Below are 19354 nucleotides of genomic sequence, written 5' to 3'. Positions count from 1 at the left end.
ACTGACTTGCCTACTTAAATAAAGGTAAAATAAATAAAAAATAATGAGCAGGGCTAGAGGCTCTACAGTTGTCTATATGAGTTCACAAGACTGCACAAACAGATGTGGGAGCAGGCTGTACTACAATTGATTATTTTGTACATTTTTCAAAATCATGTAAAAATGCATTATGGGGTTACAAGGTATGTCAAACACTGTCCACAAGGAGGAGACGCCTCACTGCTTGAACGAATGGGGTCTAGTAACAAATGATTGGCATAATAGAGACGCCAGTAGGCTTTGACAGTCACTATCGCAACCAATCCCAAATGCAGATACTGTAGGTGGGCGGGCACTAAAACAGGAAATTGGCTCAATCGATGCAGCTTCTGCTCCACAGTGCACATGTTTGTAAATTATCCATGTATTCAATATTTTGTTTCAATATTAGACAGTTGAGTTTGAATCCGGACGCTTGCTTTACTGGTCTTCTGAAATCTCATCCCAAGAAATAATATCCTTTGACGGTAAGTTGTTAGCTAGGTAGCCAACTGTTAGCTATACTAGCTAGCTATCATAAAATGTTTGTTTTCTTTCTCCAATATCTATATAACGTTAGCTAGTATATACTTTCCCAGATCTATTTGAACTGCTACTGGCCATAACTAGCTACGTAGGCAGGCCTTTTGACCATTGATGTTGGCAAGCTAGCTTGCTGAGTACTAACAAAGACCGGCTGAAACCGAAGAGTATGAAGATGGGCTAGAACTGCTTCTCCAATAGAAATCCCCGATCACAGTTGTGGGCGATGTCATGGCGACGTTGGCTAGTTAAGCTCATGCGTGTGAGTGCAGGCGGTCGAATCAAAGCCATTCCGATATGAAGTCGTTTTTTTACTCAATTTAAATGTAATTTCGTCACTTTCACGAGGTTGGAGTATTAACATGTTCAACTATTTAATACATTGGCTCGAATCTAGATTGTGCTCTCAGATTTCGAGAAAATTAACTAAGGAATCATGTTTCACTTCTCAAACCTTTGCCCGGTCTGTTCAGCCTCGCGACCTTGCCCCTCTGGGTTGGTAGCAGTGTTGCCAACTCGTTTTCAGGGCAAGTTGCTAGAGGCAGGTTGATTTGTTGCTAAACGTTGCTAAATGACGTTACTCAAATTGACCGGCCATCTCGGCCAAAAATATGCTTTGACATTTGTTCAGGTACAGACTCCCACTCTTTTCTGTACTTCTGACCGTACGATTTTGATTGAGACATGTTAATAGATGTTGTAAGTTCTGTTCAAGATCAAACATTCGTCACCAACTATATTCATTGGGTTTGGCTCGTCGACTGACTTCTATTCGGCCAACAATGATTTGCTATTTGCTGAAATTGCTGCTGCCTGTTCACCGGCTGAGCGCCTGCTGCTGACGTCACTCACAATGCACTTTTGCAGCCAGGCACGTGTGTTGTGACAGAGAAACGTTTTTGTGTCATTTAGATGGAAAATGCGTGAATTTTAGCGTTTGAGTCACTTTTCAGAAGTTGCTAAAAGTTCCAAATACATTTTTAAATTTAGCTAAATTTGTTGCTAGGTGCTGTTTGAAAAAAAAAAGTTACCAGGGTAGTCTGAAAAGTTGCTAAATCTAGCAACAAATTTGCTAAATTGGCATCACTAGTTCGAACGAGTTTAGAACCGGCTCTTGTAGGTGAACGTTGGGAGCCGGCTCGCATATCAGAAGAGCCGAATCTATTTCTAAAAAGAAATTAAGATATGAATAATCAAAATATTTAAATTAATGGAATTAACTAATTCAAAGAACGAACAAATACATTAAATAATATAGGCCTAAATGCTCGAGCGCACGCGCATTCGTTCTGTCTGCTCAGACTAACAGCCTCACCTGTTGTTCCTGTCAATCAGACACACAGTGTCGACCAATGATCCAAAGATGCGCGAGGGAGGGCCGAGCCAAATCACAGTCACACACTTAGCAGCGGTGGAGAGAGGGGAAGTGAAAAAATGAGTCGAAAACACAGCATTTGGATGCGTTTTTAATATAGTAGACAATGTTAGAGCACTGTGTAGAATTTGCCAAAACAAAATCTCATAAGGCCGGTTCTACGCACAACCTACACCGGCGTATGCGAACTGTGCACCCAACTGTGAAGCTAGCTGTAGCGGAGCTGCGAGAAACTAGTGGGCCTGCTAGTGATAGTGGTGGAGCCAGCACCGCCACACGTGGAGATGTATCCACTCAGTCAAGTTGGCCTACTCTGCGACTCACAGCAACGCAGTCTTCTATGGACCAGTTTATGCCAAAGTCTCTGTCTGTAGCAAAACAAGGCCAAATTGATATTGCATTGGCAAAAATGCCAACGATTGCCAACGATTTCCAGGAATTTACGATGGTGGAGGACAGGTTTTTAGAAATTATAGCAATAGCCTAAATCCAATGTACACAATTTAAATGTACACAGGCTTCAGTGCAGGAAAGAGTCCAAAAAGCTACAGCAGTTTGCCTTCCCACTGACTGCTGGACATCAAGGATAACCACTTCTTACATGTCGGTTACATGTCACTTCATTGAAGATTTTTCAGTGTCTAGCTGTCTTCTGGACTGCTTTTAGTTCAGCGACAGACACACTTCAGAGAACTTCGCAGAGGAACTGTTGAGAGTGACCAGAGAATGGCAAGTAGATGGAAAAGTGGTCTGTTTGTCTGAGATGCTCTGAAGGTGATGAAGCCCACTGTGGACAAAGCGAAAGCATCTGTGGAATACTTCCACAGGAGCACAGTAGCTGCCCAGGTGGGGATGCCTGAGCTGAGGCCTAAACAAGACTGCTCTACGAGGTGGAATTCAACATTTTAGATGTTGAAGTGGTTTCTTGAGGCAAAGGATGTCATCATCTCTACCCTGGCCATTGTCAATGCACCTGTTGATGCTCTGACCCAAGAGGAATGGGAGGTGGTGGAGGAGGTCACTGTGGAGAGAGGTACAGTAAGCAGTTATTACTGCATCGTTATTTAATCCAGTATTATATATGTATATGAGCAGTAGATGAGAATGTAGTATCAGTAGACAAAACATGAACCTGAACTAATAAGTTACTGTTCTCTTCAGCTATGTGACAGCCTCAAAAATGATACTATTGTGTCAGGGTCTGCAGCGAATCACAGCCAGCTGCCAGAGAGAAGAAAATGTAACCACAGGACATGTGAGAGTTGATGGACAGAAAACGCTGCACTTGAACCCAGGTTTAAGTTAGCCTTCAGTGATTCCATAGCGATTTATGAGGCTCTAAAGAATAACCTCAGCAGTAGGGAGGGACAGCCCCATCAGTCAGCTTGCTCAGGCACCAGGGCAACAGGAAGAAGAGGGATCAGATGGAGCAGAAGCACTAGCAGTAGTGCCACAAACGTCTGCTGTTTGGGTGTTGTTCGACGAGAGCGAAACTGGGGATGCAGCCTAAAGGAATCTCAGCAGATGCCATAATGAAGGAGCCCCTCCTCCAAAGATCTGCAGATTCTCTGAGCTGGTGGAAGAACAAGGCCTCTGTCTACCCACGACTTGCTAAAGTCATGAAAGGGAGACTCTGAATAATGGCCACATCTGTTCCCTCAGAGGGTCTTCTCAAAAACGGGACAAATAATTACTGACAGAAGAAACCGCATCAGCCCCCTGAAAGTGAGGCGGCTTGCATTTCTGAATGCAAATTTCTCATAAGAGCAAAATATGTTCAGCATTGCTGTGTGCTGCTGGTTATAACATGGCAATAAAGAAGAGATAAGAGGGACTAGTTTAATGTTTTATGTGGGATGTTGCAGTTTTGCACCTTGATATTTATTTTTCTTTATGGTGCAATATTCTATTATGTTGTTCAGATTGTATTAGTTTTCAATTGTTACATTTATATGCACTTTTTAATATACATCAAAAAAGTTATACTTTAAATGCAAATGTTTAATACCATTTTTCATAACAAACCAATGCATTTTTAAATACATTGTTGTTAAGGTAGTGTATGACTTCATTTAATAATTTAATTAGAATTGTTTTAACACCAATCATAGTCAAACTATCACAAACTGTTTGAATTTAAAAAATACAAAACATATATTTTTTTAAAGAGCCGTTTGGGAGCCAAAAGAGCCGTCTCTTTTTGGTGAGTTGAGCCGAATGAGCCGGATAAATGAAAAGAGCCGGAATGCCCATCACTACTCTGTGGTGGTACTTCAATGACATATAACGGAGGTTGGCTTCCAATAAATGTTGCATTACTGCCAACTACTAGACTGGAGTATATTTCTCATACTTTGTTTGGAGAAAAAAAAATCAACAAATACCCTACCATCTAACCCTGCACTCACTAAAACCCACCACCATTACCCCACTATTTAAATCCATCTAGTCCTACCTCAGGCCAACAGCCTGAAAGGATGGGATACCACCACTCAACACACCCTGTAACTCTTCTGATGTCAAGTCTCATACACCCAAATACCTCTGTAGCTGTCACCAGAACCTCAACCTGCCTCTCTTGCACTGGACACTTCTGAATCCCAGCCCCATGGGCACCCCTACAATTATACAATTAACACAGACCACTACTTTCCCCAATGCTACACGTTCCTTTGTCTCATGCCCTTAGGTACACTTATCACTTCCTAGGAACCTCCCTCCTACACACTGCTGCCAAAAGCCCATAAGCTTGACACTAATAACAACGTAATGTATTTCGGCACAAAAGCTTGTACAGGATAACTTTCATATCCTAATCACTTTGTCGGCAAAGACTCAACATCAAAACTCAAAAGAACAAGGGAATCTTCCTCTTCAGTTGGTCAACTTTAACATTTACCGCTACCCAGTAATCACGCCTTTCACTGGCACCCTTTTCTCGAGAGCAAACCAATTCACATCTCTTGTCCCCATTAGTTTAACGCGGAGCTCCTGCTCCCTCCGACCAGCAGAAACACAGTTATCACCAGACCACTTCTGATTACCCTCACCGATTCCACAGCACTCAACTGTTTTCACCGTCTCTGAAACCACAAATGGATCAGCCAAAAGGCAATGGTCCACTTTAAAAAAAAAAAGTCACTCCTACTGTCACGGACTCATCTTTATCCTGACCCTCAGTGCAAGGCTCCGGCTCTGAGAACACCCCACCTACCCCCTCTGATACTTCACCCTCACTCACTTCCATTTCTCCTGCTGTCTTTGACCCGGCTTATCCTTTCTACTTCTTTAACAAGGGGGCGACAAGCTAGCTAGAGCAGTCAATCAATGTCCAAAACAATGGTTTGCTTTGTGGCTTTTGATCGAACTGCTTGGGCATCCCTCCCTGGCTCTAACAATATTGGTTGGATGTATTAGTGCAGTTGAAAGGGGTCCTTATTGTGTCATCCAGCGAGTTTGTAATGCAAGGATTTATTACTAAATCTTATTTATTCTGTCAGCATTCATGTCATTACATCTTCTGTCATCAATTTGCTCAAATCAAGCCCTGACTAGTGTTTTTGGCCTGGTGTTTTGCTGCATGTCCTCAGATCTGTGTATCCTTTTCTGTCTACAGTCATGGGGGAGGTTGAGTTGTCCTGTCTCGCCTATGTGAAGATGTACCTGCACGCCTGTCTGTTTCCACGGTGCAGTGTCAATGGGCTGTTGTTGTCATCCAGCCCAGCAGGTGGCGCTGTGTGTGTAACAGACTGCGTTCCATTGCTTCACACTCACCTACCATTGGCTCCCATCACCCAGCTGGCTCTCACACAGGTAACCACCTAATAACCTGTGTTCTTTGCTGTCCAACATACAGTATGTCAGAAATGATCAAACACAAGTAGCCTAACTACTCGTTCTTACCTGGCAGTGGTGCATGTACAGTGTGGATCAGTCTTTTGGCTTGTCATGTATTTATGTGCTGTAATGTATCATGCCTTCTTTGCTTCAGGTGGATATATGGTGTGCACAGACACAGCAGAGGATTGTAGGTTACTACCAGGCCAATGCCTGTGTGTCAGACAGCAGGTGTGTGTCCCACTGTGGTTCAGCTTCACTATTGACTCTGTAGATGTTAATTTCTCTCATGTGGTTTCAGCAGGCCTGTTAGCCTGCTTATCACATGCTAATCACCTGTGTTAAACAATAACCGCTCCTTCTCTCTCCCCTTCGCTGGGCAGCCCTACGCCATGTGCCTTGAAGATTGCAGACAAGATCGCAGAGCAGTGTAACAATGCAGTTTTGTTAATGGTAGGCATCCACTGTGGTTTTATTGTTTGTAATTCCTTATTGTGTGTGTGTGTGTGTGTGTGTGTGTGTGTGTGTGTGTGTGTGTGTGTGTGTGTCCAAGCTCACAATGCAGCAGCTTTTTGGTAAATCTTTCTGGTGTGTGTCTGCATCCCCTTCTCTCTAACTGTGACCTGTGTGGCTTGTCAGATTGATGGTGGAAAGATGTCTCCTGACTACAGGGTGCCTCCCATCGTGATGTATGAGCGAAAAGATACCCGCTGGACCCTCAAAGACAAACACACGTAAGATCTGGACATCTCTGCTATCCTTCTTTCAAGATAGTTAATTACCATTTGCTTTTCTGTTGATAGCACACCTCTATCAAGTACATTCACAGTAGCTGTGGCTGTAGCAGCTGTGTAGGACTACATTGTATTGAAGAGGAAGCTCGGGAGAGGGGGTGTGTGTTTCTTAACAACAGCTCGTGCGCAATCTCTAATATTAAGGAAGTCTGCTCGCTTGAGTTAGAATACCTCATGATAAGCTGTAGACCATACATTTTACCAAGAGAGTTTATCTATATTAATCGTAGCCATCTATTTAGCACCACAAAACTAATGCTGGCACTAAGACGGCCCTCAACGAGCTGTATAGGGCCAGAAGTAAATAAGAAAATACTCACCCAGAAGCGGTGCTCCAAGTGGATGGTGACTGATGCAGGAAAACTTAAATCCGTTTTACCTAATTTCTACCAGCATGTCACCTGTGCAACTAGAGGCATAAAAAACCTCAAGATCACCTTTACTCCACACACAGAGATGCATACAAAGCTTTCCCTTGTCCTCCATTTGGCAAATCTGACTATAACTCTATCCTCCTGATTCTTGCTTACAAGCAAAGACTCAAACAGGAAGCACCAGTGACTTGCTCAATAAGTGGTCCGATGTGGTCTGATGAAGCGGATGTTCAGTTAGACTGTTCCGGGATTCATCCGATGGCACTGAGGAGTTCACCAGATCAGTCACCGGCTTCATTAATAAGTGCATCAACGATGTCGTCCCCACAATTACCGTACGTACATATCCCAACCAGAAGCCATGGATTACAGGCAACATCCTCACTGACCTAAAGGCTAGAGCTGCCGCTTTCAAGGTGCGGGAGACTAATCCGGACGTTTATAAGAAATCCTGCTACGCCCTCTGAGGAACCATCAAACAGGCAAAGGTTCAATACAGGACCAAGATTGAATCCTACTACACCGGCTCTAATGCTCGTCAGATGTGGCAGATGTGGTCCTTCTGTAGCTCAGTTGGTAGAGCATGGCGCTTGTAACGCCAGGGTAGTGGGTTTGATTCCCGGGACCACCCATACGTAGAATGTATGCACACATGACTGTAAGTCGCTTTGGATAAAAGCGTCTGCTAAATGGCATATATTATATATATATTTATTATTATATTATTATATATTGATTACAAAGAGAAACCCAGCTGCGAGCTGTCCCGTGTCATGAGCCTACCAGATGAGCTAAATACTTTCTATGCTCGCTTCGAGGCTAGCAACACTGGACCATGCATGAGTGCACCAGCTATTCCGGACGACTGTGTGATCACGCTCTCCGTAGCCGTTGTGAGAAAGAACTTTAAACAAGTTAAGATTCACAAGGCCGCGGGACCAGATTAATTACCAGAATGCGTCCTCAGAGCATGTGTGGCAAGTGTCTTCACTGACATTTTCAACCTCTCCCTGACCCAGTCTGTAATACCTACATGTTTCAAGCAGACCACCATAGTCCCTGTGCCCAAGGAAGCGAAGGTAACCATCGTTAGACTCCCATCTGTAGAGATGAAATGCTTTGAAAAGCTGGTCATGGCTCACATCATCCCAGACACCCTGGACCCACTCCAACTCGCATACCGCCCCAACAGATCCAATCTCTATTGCACCCCACACTGCCCCCTCTCACCTGGACAAAAGGAACATCTACGTGAGAATGCTGTTCACTGAATACAGCTCCGTGTTCAACACCATAGTGCCCTCCAAGCTCATCACTAAACAAAGGACCCTGGGATTAAACACCTCCCTCTGCAACTGGATCCTGGACTTCCTAACGGGACGCCCTCGGGTAGTGAGGGTAGGTAACAACACATCCGCCACAGGGGAGCGTGCTTGGTCTGTGTGTCCGCGAACGTCTCCAACACCATCAATAAGTTTGCAGAGGACACGACTGTGGTAGGCCTTCAAGTTCCTCTGTGTCCACATCACTAAGGAATTATCATGGTCCACACACACCAAAACAGTCATGAAGAGGGCAACGACAACGCCTCTTCCCCCTCAGGAGGATGAAAAGATCTGCAAAAGGTTCTACAGCTGCACCATTGAAAGCATATTGACTTGCTGCACCACCACTTGTTTATGGCAACTGCTTGGCATCCGACCACAAGGCTCTACAGAGGGTAGTGCGTATGATCCGGTACTTCACTGGGGCCGAGCTCCCTGCCACCCAGGAACTCTATACCAGGTGGTGTCAGAGGAAGGCCCTAAAAATTGTCAAAGACTCCAGCCATCCAAGTCATAGACTGTTCTCTCTGCTACCACACGGCAAGCGGTACCAATGCACCAAGTCTGGAACCAACAGGACCCTGAACAGCTTCTACCCCCAAGACATAAGACTGCTAAATAATTAGCCCGGGTAGCTATTTGTTAACTATCGGCATTGATCCTTTGTCTCGATTCATCACATATGCTGCTTTTACTGTTTATCTATCCTGTTACCTCGTCACTTTATCCCTACCTATAAATACACATATCTACCTCAGTTAACTCGTACCCCGGGGAAATCGACTCGGTACTGGTACAATGTGTATATAGTCAAGTTATCGTTACTTATTGTCTATTTATTTCTCGTGTAATTATTTTTCTATTGTCTCACTGCATTGTTGGGAGACATTTCATTTCACTGTTAGTCTACACCTGCTGTTTACGAAGCATGTGACAAATACAATTATTTGTTAGAAAAATATACATTTATTTGAAGTATACATTCATTAAAGATTCCTTTTCTTTCCCCAGGATAATGCTGCGGCAGTGGGAGGAGACTCGGGACATAGCCAGTCAGCTGCTGGACTCTGGAGATCACTCGTTATTAGTTGATTTTGACAGCCATTTGGACGACATCACTAGGGACTGGACAAATCAGAAACTGAATGCCAAAATAGCAGAGCTTGCCTCACCAGCCAATGGTAATATTTGAAATAAGCTTGTAGATAACTAACTTTTGAGTAACATCTTTCAAATTTAAATAGTTGGAATTATATACAGTATGTCTTAAACCTGCTGAAACTACACATATTTAGTTAAGAATCTTATTTTTATTATTACCATCTAAAAGCCAAATAAGCACATCATCCACGATATTTTCTAAATATGAAATAGATTTAATACGATCAGGCAGAACACTGACAACAAAGACATGCATAAATAACTGAAATATTGACAGATCTGTGCAGTCTTCCACCTAACAACATTCTCAGTCCAGAGTGTGCCTTGTGTCAAACCCAGCAGCCATGTTGTTAACCCACTTACAACCATTAACAAAGCTGTGCTCATAGTTCAATGGCATCACAACATTACATACATCCTGACCCACTGCTTTCAGAGTGTGTAAGCTTATCAACTCATTAAACTACATCTACAAACTGTTTAAAGTATTCATGTGATATTGTGTTCATATAAACATCGGTTCATAAGAGAAAGGAGCCTCCCCCCAGGATTCATTTCTATATGACGAAGAGATAAAGTATACGAATATTGTTTTTTCTCTATATAAATGTGCTGAACAAGCATTACCACTTTCAGAAACCAAAACCGCAGACAGACAAGTTGGTTTCCTGCCTCGAACAGTTGACATGGTGATGATCAAATAACTGAACTTTGGCCCTACTATGGCTTTCTGAGCCTGTTTTGGGAGAATTTCATACACTACTTACAACAGCTTTGTCAACAGTTACGCTATCACAGACTATGTAAACAACATGAGGAGGATCCTGAAAGGTATCTGAAGCAGTACCACAGTCAGCATTCATAAAGACAGCAATAAGGAGTAAAAGTCTCTGACTCCCTATAAAAAGGCCCAATTGTGATGTTTTTCCACTAATTGGTCTTTTGACCAATCACATCTCTTTTCACATCATCTCTTTTTCATAGCTGATCTGATTGGTCTGTAGAAAAAGATCAGAATTGAGCTGCCTATGTAAACACAGCCAAAGTGAGTTGGATATCATTTGGACCAATAGTATAACACCAGGTGATTGGGTTGGTAAAGGGCAATCCTGAAGGCTAAACCAAAGTGATGTCTCCATTCCATGTAGTGCTATTCAGTCTAGTGGTTCATGTCTGAGGCTTGGGACTCCGTTAAATCCGTATCATGGATGTTCAGTGCGATTGAAATGTAAAACTAATTTCCGACTGAGCCGACTTGTGCAGCGTTTAACCGTGAATGCAGTCTCCAAACACAGGAACATTGCCTTTAAATTGCGCTGAATTTCCGCGACACGGATTGAATTGAGCCCTTGGTATCAGATCAGAAAGTGCTTCAATATTGTTTTCACTCTTAATATATACGAGATGTCCTGTGATCAGATGCTCAGGGGTAAGGCACTGGTACCAGGTTGATGGTGACATCTCCTGATTGGCTGGCTATGTCACGGAGGTAGGTCATTGACTCCCGGAAGTCTTCAGCTTCTTTGACCTGCTGCTGAGCCCAGGGTAGGGTTATCTGGAGAAGAGGGGGTGCGTGGTTCAGTCCCTCATTAATTCACAGTGAAACGTGTAGTTATCCTGTACTTACATAAACCTTAGTTTAAGGCAGGGATCATCAACTAGATCCAATCATTTCAAACCTTGCTTACATTTGTATACGATCACATATCTCTTTATTACGTGTGGGAATATTTTGGGAACAGACGCCCCAAATAAAAATCAGTTGGAGCTGATTTGCTGGTGTTTTTACAGTGTTTTACGTCTAACAGACAATTTGGGGGGCCGCCAGTTGGGAAACCCTGTTCTAAGGTCTGCATTTACTGCACCTTTTGTTTACATTTGAACAGGTGTTACAGTTATTTATAAGTAAGTGAAGAAAAGCTTTCAGCTGTACCTGTGTGATGATGAGTTTGCTGGATGGGTCCTCTGTGGCACTGAACTCCTCTCCGAAACACAAGGTGATGCCACACTGAGGAGTGTCTCCCCCGTAACTGCGGAAGTGGTCCAGCTCTAAGGAAACACGCAGTCAGTAAATACACACGGACTGCTAAGATATCCAATAAGGGGCCAACAAAGAAGTGGGTTATCCTCACCAAGAGCGAGTGAGCAGCACCATGTCACTCACCCATTTTGAAAGCCTCTCTGTCAAAGAGCAGCACGGGCTCCACAGCACGGTTCATCTTGTGGGGTCCCGTCGTGGTTGAATGTGGCCCTGTCCAGAACACCCGGCCCTGGCAGTAGCGCTTAGCATAGATCCCTGCCCCCGTGGAGGTCAGGATCACCCCTTTCTCCATGAAGGGCAACAGTGTGGAGAGGGCCTGGAGCTGAGGCCCGATGCCAGGGCTGGAGGTCAGGGTGGAGGGGGACTCTGGGAGGGGGATGCGTGGGAACCCACCCATCATCAGGGTGGGTGGAACAGGTGATGAGGGCAGGTAGGCGATTCGGACATCGCTGCCTATGACCTCACGTTTAAGCACCTCCTGTCCTATGTATTTCACTAAGACATGGAACGAGTCCCGTGCTGGAGTGGGAGAGAGAGAAGGGATGAGAGTGAATGAGAGACCGAGCAGGAATAGTTCATGTAGTATGGGCCTGATTCCAGTTTTGGAAATTACGCCTTTCTTACGCACTTCTCAATAGTTGCTATTCAGACTTGCCTCACGAAGGTGCGTAACAGGCTTTGCAGGCAGGCGCGTTCTTAATAAATGTAATTCAACAGCTGAAAACCCTCCCACTTGCTGGCCAACAGATTATTTAATGGAGTTTAAATTAAATAGGGTCTCCAGTACATTTAACTTAATACGGTGTACCTTTTTTAGTTAGAATTTTGTTGACAGACTCACTAGAATATTTTGAGAGAACACGTGCAGAATATTAGGGATCAATGAAAGAAAGCCATCTAGATATATGCTTATTTGTCTCCGTTTCAGTACAAATTGGTAGATCTTGTAGATTATTTAGGGTTAGGAAACTACAGTATATCTAAAACAACTCATTTATATTTACAATTCTCTTGTCCAAACGGATTACTCATTTACCTAGCTTTTATAAAGTTGTAAATTTAAAATGCATGAAGAATGGTGTTATTTCTATCTGAAAAAATTAAGTAGATGTTTTTCCACTTGATACCAGTAGGTTCGCTAGATGTTATTCATAGTTTCCTCGCTCCTAAATGTGGTGGAATTATGAGAGAATTAAGTCGAGGTCAGAACAAGGCGTATCAGGCCTCCTTAGTGGCTCAGTGGTCGTAAGACACTGCATCGCTCTGCCACTAGAGATCCTGGTTAGAGTCCAGGTTCTGTCGCAGCCGGCCGCGACCCGGGAGACCAATGGGGCGGCACACAATTGGCCCAGTGTCATCTGGGTTAGGGGAGGGTTTGGCTGGCAGGGATGTCCATGTCCCATCACCACTCCTGTGGCGGGCCGGGTGCAGTAACACACTGGCACGGTCGCCAGGTGTATGGTGTTTCCTCCGACACTTTGGTGCGGCTGGCTTCCGGGTTAAGCGGGCATTGTGTCAAGAAGCAGTGCGACATGGTTGGGTTGTGTTTCAGAGGACGCTCAGCTCTCAACCTTCGCCTCTCCAGAGTACGTACGGGAGTTACAGCGATGGGACAATTAGATAACACGAAATTGGGGCAACATTTTTTTATACACACCTACATTTATTCAATCTCCACCCCAGAGAAATAGCAGGTGAATAGCATGCTATTCTCATGCTTAAGTTTAAGGTCAAAATACGAGTAGAGAGAAAAGTGCATAAAAATGGAATGCATTCCATTTACGTGCATTTAACTCAGGTCAGAATCGGCCCCCATGTGATTGAGAAGCTGATTTGACTTCCTTTCTGCATAGCATTACCTCCAGGGGGAGGGACGGTCTCAATTGTGACGTTCACCTGGAGCTCATCGATCGCTAGAGGAAGACAACAGAAGATCAACAGCATGTCAATCAACCACATGCTATTGGAGAACTCCCAAGAGTGGAGAAACAGTGGCTGAGAGATCCAACATAAATTAACACAGAGATTCAGTGTTTGACAGACATGACATTGAGTTAGTAAGACATAAGACTTACTCCCATCGCTCTTCAGGATGACCAAGGGCTGATCGAACTGGTCTTGTTGGATGGTAAGAACACTTTCATCAATCTCCTGAACAGACTGATAAAAACACACACAAATTGACATAAACAATAGAGATCCATCCCAAATTTTTCTAGAACTTGTTTCTGTCTTTAAAATGCCAGACCTACCATGGTGATTGGGGCGGTGATGATCTCCTCTTTCATCTGTTTGACCACAACCTCCTCCTTCACCTCCTCCTCGCTATCTGAATCGCTGCTCCTTCTCTTCCTCCCTCCTGCTCTGGCTCGGCCCTTTATTTTAACATTCCCCAACACTGTGAAGAGAAAAGGCACCATATGTTAGCAATTTGTTTACTGCAATTTAGCCTGCTTTGAAGTTGTCTCAACAGCTACAAACTATGTGGAGTTATTGCTGCTCTGATCAAATTTGCCCCGCTGACCCCTGTATGACTGTATGTCCCTTTGGACTGACTGAGGGAACTATAGTAGAGTACAGTCGTGGCCAAAAGTTTTGAGAATGATACAAATATTAATTTTCACAGTCTGCTTCCTCAGTGTCTTTAGATGTTTTTGTCAGATGTTACTATGGAATACTGAAGTATAATTATAAGCATTTCATAAGCGTCAAAGGCTTTTATTGACAATTATATCAAGTTGATGCAAAGAGTCAATATCTGCAGTTTTGACCCTTCTTTTTCAAGACCTCTGCAATCCTCCCTGGCATGCTGTCAATTAACTTCTGGGCCACATCCTGACTGATGGCAGCCCATTCTTGCATAATCAATGCTTGGAGTTTGTCAGAATTTGTGGGTTTTTTTGTCCACCCGCCTCTTGAGGATTGACCACAAGTTCTCAACGGGATTAAGGTCTGGGGAGTTTCCTGGCCATGGACCCAAAATATCGATGCTTTGTTTCCCGAACCACTTAATTATCACTTTTGCCTTATTGCAAGGTGCTCCATCATGCTGGAAAAGACATTGTTTGTCACCAAACTGTTCCTGGATGGTTGGGAGAAGTTGCTCTCGGAGAATGTGTTCTTTATTCATGGCTGTGTTCTTAGGCAAAATTGTGAGTGAGCCCACTCCCTTGGCTGAGAAGCAACCCCACACATGAATGGTCTCAGGATGCTTTACTGTTGGCATGACACAGGACTGATGGTAGCGCTCGCCTTGTCTTCTCCGGACAAACTTTTTTCCGGATGCCCCAAACAATCGGAAAGGGGATTCATCAGAGAAAATGACTTTACCCCAGTCATCATCAGTCCAATCCCTTTAAATTTTGAAGAATATCAGTCTGTCCCTGATGTTTTTCCTGGAGAGAAGTGGCTTCTTTGCTGCCCTTCTTGACACCAAGCCATCCTCCAAAAGTCTTCACATCACTGTGCGTGCAGATGCACTCACACCTGCCTGCTGCCATTCCTGAGCAAGCTCTGTACTGGTGGTGCCCCGATCCCGCAGCTGAATCAACATTAGGAGACGTCCTGGCGCTTGCTGGACTTTCTTGGGTGCTCTGAACCCTTCTTCACAACAATTGAACCGCTCTCCTTGAAGTTCTTGATGATCCGATAAATGGTTGATTTAGGTACAATCTTACTGGCAGCGATATCCTTGCCTGTGAAGCCCTTTTTGTACAAAGCAATAATGACTGCATGTGTTTCCTTGCAGGTAACCATGGTTGACAGAGGAAGAACAATGATTTCAAGCACCACCCTCCTTTTGAAGCTTCCAGTCTATTATTCGAATTCAAACAGCATGACAGAGTGATCTCCAGCCTTGTCCTTGTCAACACTCACACCTGTGTTAACGAGAGAATCACTGACATGATGTCAGCTGGTCATTTTGTGGCAGGGCTGAAATGCAGTGGAAATGTTTTTTTTGGGACTCAGTTCATTTGCATGGCAAAGAGAGACTTTGCAATTAATTGCAATTCATCTGATCACTCTTCATACCATTCTGGAGTATATGCAAATTACCATCATACAAACTGAGGCAGCAGATTTTGTGAAAATTGATATGTGTCATTCTCAACTTTTGGCCACAAATGTAGAGTGCTGCGTGCATGTGGTCATGGAGTTGGCCAGTATTAAAAATCTAAATCTTCTCAACCTCGAGTGTAACTTCCTAAAACCCAAAGAATGTACATTGCTACACCCGGTCTATTCCCAGATAGTGGATATGAGGATGTGGTTATACTGTAGATTCCTACACAAGATCAAAAGATAATGGCTGGAACATCGTAAAAGAGGGGTAGAAATAAACATTTCATAACTAACTCACAGTGTGTGTTTGTGTGTGTCTCACCTTGTTCATTCATCGGTACAAGGCAGTAAACTTTGTATGGTTCGGAGATGTCTAGCTGGGACCTCTCGGGGACCTCTTTGAACTCCGGGCTCTTATTGAGAGCACAGCGCAGCCGGGTCTTCCAGGAGGCAGGGTCCACACGACCCCCATCGGACAACTTCCCCTTAAACACCGCCCATGCCTATGGATGAGGCATTTAGACTCACAGCTCAGGAAATAATGCCTACTGTATGTTTTAATAGATTATAAATAACAAGGGGCTACTGTAAAATGACGACTTAACGAACTAGGGATAGTACTGGTAAAGTGTCAGGACCTTGAAGATGGCACCATCCTCTTCACTGCGGAAGTCCTGTTTCCCGGCGTGTTTCCAGGGGATACGAAACATGGTCTTGGCGTCATCGTCCCATATCAGGCCAGGGTACTTCCCACTGCTGACCTGCACAAGACACGGTGGGGGTGAGACCAGGACAACACTCACTCAACCCATGTCCCAGACAGACAGTACACTAACTGTGGTGGCAGATAGCCTAGCGGTTAAGAATGTTGGCCCTATAACTGAAAGGTCACTGGTTTGAATCCCTGAGCAGACTAGGTATAAAAAAAATAAAATCAATGGATGGTCCTTTGAGAAAGGCAGTTCATCCTAATTTCTCTGGATAAGAGCATCAGTTAAATGACTCAAATATACAGGTCACTATGGTGTACCAGCTCAGACACATCCACTACAAACAGCTGTTAGTGCACACACAGTAATTTGCTCAAAAGGAACTATTGAACAAATCTTCCTCAAACACTCACCTGGTCTACCATCCAGGAGCGTAGTCTGCGGGTTGAGCGAATTCTCCCAGATGCCATAGCTGTGAAAACAGTATAACTTTATTTCCATCTTTATTTATTTCCAAAAAATATAGAATTGTGTCATACAAACTATACACATAGTATTAGGCTTACCTCAGTGGAGGCTGCTGAGGGGAGGACGGCTCATAATAATGGCTGGAACAGAGCTAATGGAATGGTATTAACCCATGTGTTTGATATCATTCCAGCCATTACCACGAGCCCGTCTTCCCCAATTAAGGTGCCACCAACCTCCTGCTGCCTGCATAGGCTGATACTGTATTATATTGAGTTTGTTTGTAAGAGCAGTGCTAGCAAGATAACGAATATTGTGAGTACATGACTGATTATGTATGCGTGACGTGTGTGTGTGTAGTTCAGCTGAGGACATTCACACTGGCAAACTGCTATGTATGTTTGCACAAATAGCTACTTAAAGGCGCAGTAGTAAAGGCTAGGTTCTCATTGAATGCATATATGAGAAGCAGTAGATCCGTTCTATGAGAGCCATTTCTGCTTCCAGTTGCGTTTTTTTGCTCTTTTTACGTTCGGCTTTTTACATCAGCTTCAAACAGCTGAAATAACAATATTTATATGTTTTGTTTATGAACATAAGCAACTATTATGCTTAGAGCCAATACTATAATCAAATCAACTACTGAAGTCCCCATCTAAATATATCAAACTAATAAATAAACAAATTGCTAATGAAGTGTAACTCTTTTGCATACCACTTTTCCACATATTTAGAAAGAGTGTGATGAAGGTGAATAGTTTCATTTACCTTAGGTTGCGTTTCCTCGGATTCTTCAATAGAGCGGATTATGAGCGCATAGTACTGTACTTTTGACTGGAAAATCCAGCGGCTGTTCGCCTGCCTCCCGCAGAGCAGAGGCAGGCGCTCCCTTTCCCCGAAATCACGTGACTTTAGAGAACTACAGCAGGTTACTGTTTAGACAACTGGGGGCGACATTTCACTCAAATATTGGATATTTTCTCAGAGCATATCCTGCAACTGATGAGACTAAATTGAGAACGGTCACAAAAGTAATTTTTAAATGAATAAAATACTTTATTGCATGGTATACCCTAATGTTACACTCTGTATAGTATGTGCTATTGATCTCACAATATTGACTGCCATTTTGAAGATGACAGACACCTTCCCCTTATGAGTTCTAAAGTTGTTTAGTGCTGTATTTTAAACTCATATATTTAATCCAAATAAACCAGAAAGAGATCATGTATTTCTTGTAAGTCTTCCTTTGCAGCTTTGTCCTTGTACAGAGAGGAAATTGAGATACTTACTACCTGTAGATTTGTAATTGTGAACAAAATTATTTCAGAAATCTAACGAACCATATAACAAACAAAGCATGTTAAACTTCAATGAGATGTAATATAACAGCTAGGTTGGTAATGCTATGTGGTGGGAGGTTTGAAACCCCATGCTGTTTGCAAATAGGATACCTGTACTTTCCTTAAAATGGATAATAAATTCTTTAAAATCAATTTTCATCTCATCCGATTCATCTCATCCGAGGAACCTTTTCTCCAAGTGGAACTTCCATCAGTTTCTGTAAAGAAAGAGTCAATTACACTTTCACACAATCTGAACCACAACAAAAACACTACATCAAAATGAACATAGAAACGATTTAGTGCAAACTTCCAGTGAGGACACAAGCCTAACTGAGTGATGACTGACCTTCAGCAGTCGAGCCTTGTACACCCTGTCGTCCTCCCCCTCCCCTTGTTGCTCCTCCACCTGGTACCTCTTGCAGGCAACTGTCACCTCTTGTTGGTCGTAGAGAATAGCGGGGTCCAGGGTGTGTCCGTTGATGAGACTAACCAGATACTCTCTGTAGTGTTTACTACAATGGCACACACAGAGACAGACAGAGTGAGAACAGCCTAACAGCCAGAAAAGGTGGTTTAAAATTGATACTGCCTGGGTGGTTCGAGCCCTGAAAGCTGTTTGGCTGACAGCCGTGATATATCAGACCGTATACCACTGGTATGACAAAACATTACTTTTTACTGCTCCAATTACATTGGTAACCAGTTTATAATAGCAATAAGGCACCTCAGGGGTTCGTGGCATATGGCCAATATACCACAGCTAAGGGCTGTATCCAGGCACTCCGCGTTGCGTCATGCATAAGAACAGCCCTTAGCCGTGGTATATTGGCCATATACCACACCTCCTCAGGCCTTACTGCATAAATATCATTTCATGACATATCTTCAATAGGGGAGAGTGGGGTAAGTTGAGCCACCCTTATTTCTAAGAAACCATACACAAAATATATAATTTGGCCAACTATTTAGGAAGAGGTCATCATTTCATGGAGTCTGTGAAGGAAGAAATCACATGGAAAAAGTGGAAAGCACGTTAGGTCCAAAAAATTGATTTTCACCAAGTCAAATTAGTTTATTGTGTTAGAGGTTTCATGATGCTTGTATCTAAACCAAAGTAGGTCATTTTAAGATTGTTCTATACATCAGTTGTGTCTCTATGAGCTTCAGTATTGGGTCCTAAACCTAGCATGAAAATGCATCCTTGTAGCTGTGTTGTAGCCCAATTGGTAGTTACAGTCTTGTCCCATCGCTGCAACTCCCGTACGAACTTGGGAGAGGCGAAGGTCGAGAGCCGCGTGTC

The 19354-nt window shown here is 43.5% G+C and overlaps 3 protein-coding genes across 5 annotated transcripts in view; 1 reads left to right on the top strand and 2 right to left on the bottom strand.

Moving 5' to 3' along the window:
* Window positions 1–315: 315 nt before the first annotated feature.
* Window positions 316–9908, top strand: emc9 (ER membrane protein complex subunit 9). Its single transcript, XM_046292830.1, has 6 exons — window positions 316–506; window positions 5553–5749; window positions 5928–6004; window positions 6157–6226; window positions 6413–6507; window positions 9278–9908. Exons 2-6 carry the CDS (start codon window positions 5555–5557, stop codon window positions 9456–9458), a joined length of 618 nt encoding a protein of 205 aa, XP_046148786.1. The 5' UTR covers window positions 316–506; window positions 5553–5554; the 3' UTR covers window positions 9459–9908.
* Window positions 9909–10742: 834 nt separating this feature from the next.
* irf9 (interferon regulatory factor 9) lies at window positions 10743–17612 on the bottom strand. 2 transcript variants are annotated; one of them, XM_046292828.1, is made up of 10 exons: window positions 17477–17612; window positions 16654–16712; window positions 16169–16291; window positions 15853–16033; window positions 13721–13866; window positions 13544–13628; window positions 13328–13381; window positions 11592–11987; window positions 11361–11476; window positions 10743–10982 (listed from the first exon to the last, which is right to left on the bottom strand). In XM_046292828.1, exons 2-10 carry the CDS (start codon window positions 16708–16710, stop codon window positions 10851–10853), a joined length of 1290 nt encoding a protein of 429 aa, XP_046148784.1. In that variant the 5' UTR covers window positions 16711–16712; window positions 17477–17612; the 3' UTR covers window positions 10743–10850. The 2 variants fall into 2 exon arrangements, with proteins under 2 accessions (XP_046148784.1, XP_046148785.1); XM_046292829.1 differs by lacking the exon at window positions 17477–17612 and adding an exon at window positions 16807–17451.
* A 128-nt stretch (window positions 17613–17740) lies between these two features.
* The window catches only part of LOC123991334 (E3 ubiquitin-protein ligase RNF31-like), a 15012-nt gene continuing 13398 nt past the window's right edge, over window positions 17741–19354 (bottom strand). For both annotated transcript variants that reach the window (XM_046292826.1, XM_046292825.1), the window contains exons 23-24: window positions 18401–18566; window positions 17741–18269 (exon numbers count right to left, since the gene is read on the bottom strand). In XM_046292826.1, coding sequence (XP_046148782.1) covers window positions 18222–18269; window positions 18401–18566 — 214 coding nt within the window. In that variant the 3' untranslated portion in view covers window positions 17741–18221. The remainder of the gene's footprint in view (window positions 18270–18400; window positions 18567–19354) is intronic.

The sequence above is a fragment of the Oncorhynchus gorbuscha genome, linkage group LG12, assembly GCF_021184085.1.
Source record: "Oncorhynchus gorbuscha isolate QuinsamMale2020 ecotype Even-year linkage group LG12, OgorEven_v1.0, whole genome shotgun sequence".
Taxonomy (NCBI): Eukaryota; Metazoa; Chordata; class Actinopteri; order Salmoniformes; family Salmonidae; genus Oncorhynchus; species Oncorhynchus gorbuscha.
Note: the sequence above shows the minus strand (reverse complement) of the source record. Positions and strands in the feature narration are given on the sequence as shown.

Bases quoted from the DNA above. Each gene is read 5' to 3' on its own strand.
- emc9 (XM_046292830.1), top strand. From the start codon at position 5,555: ATGGGGGAGGTTGAGTTGTCCTGTCTCGCCTATGTGAAGATGTACCTG. The intron at 6,227-6,412 runs GTAGGCATCCAC...GTGGCTTGTCAG, and splicing joins ACAATGCAGTTTTGTTAATG to ATTGATGGTGGAAAGATGTC. The intron at 6,508-9,277 runs GTAAGATCTGGA...TTCTTTCCCCAG, and splicing joins ACCCTCAAAGACAAACACAC to GATAATGCTGCGGCAGTGGG.
- irf9 (XM_046292828.1), bottom strand. From the start codon at position 16,710: ATGGCATCTGGGAGAATTCGCTCAACCCGCAGACTACGCTCCTGGATG. The intron at 13,629-13,720 runs GTAGGTCTGGCA...TGTTTTTATCAG, and splicing joins TCACCGCCCCAATCACCATG to TCTGTTCAGGAGATTGATGA. The intron at 13,382-13,543 runs GTAAGTCTTATG...GTCTTCCTCTAG, and splicing joins CATCCTGAAGAGCGATGGGA to CGATCGATGAGCTCCAGGTG.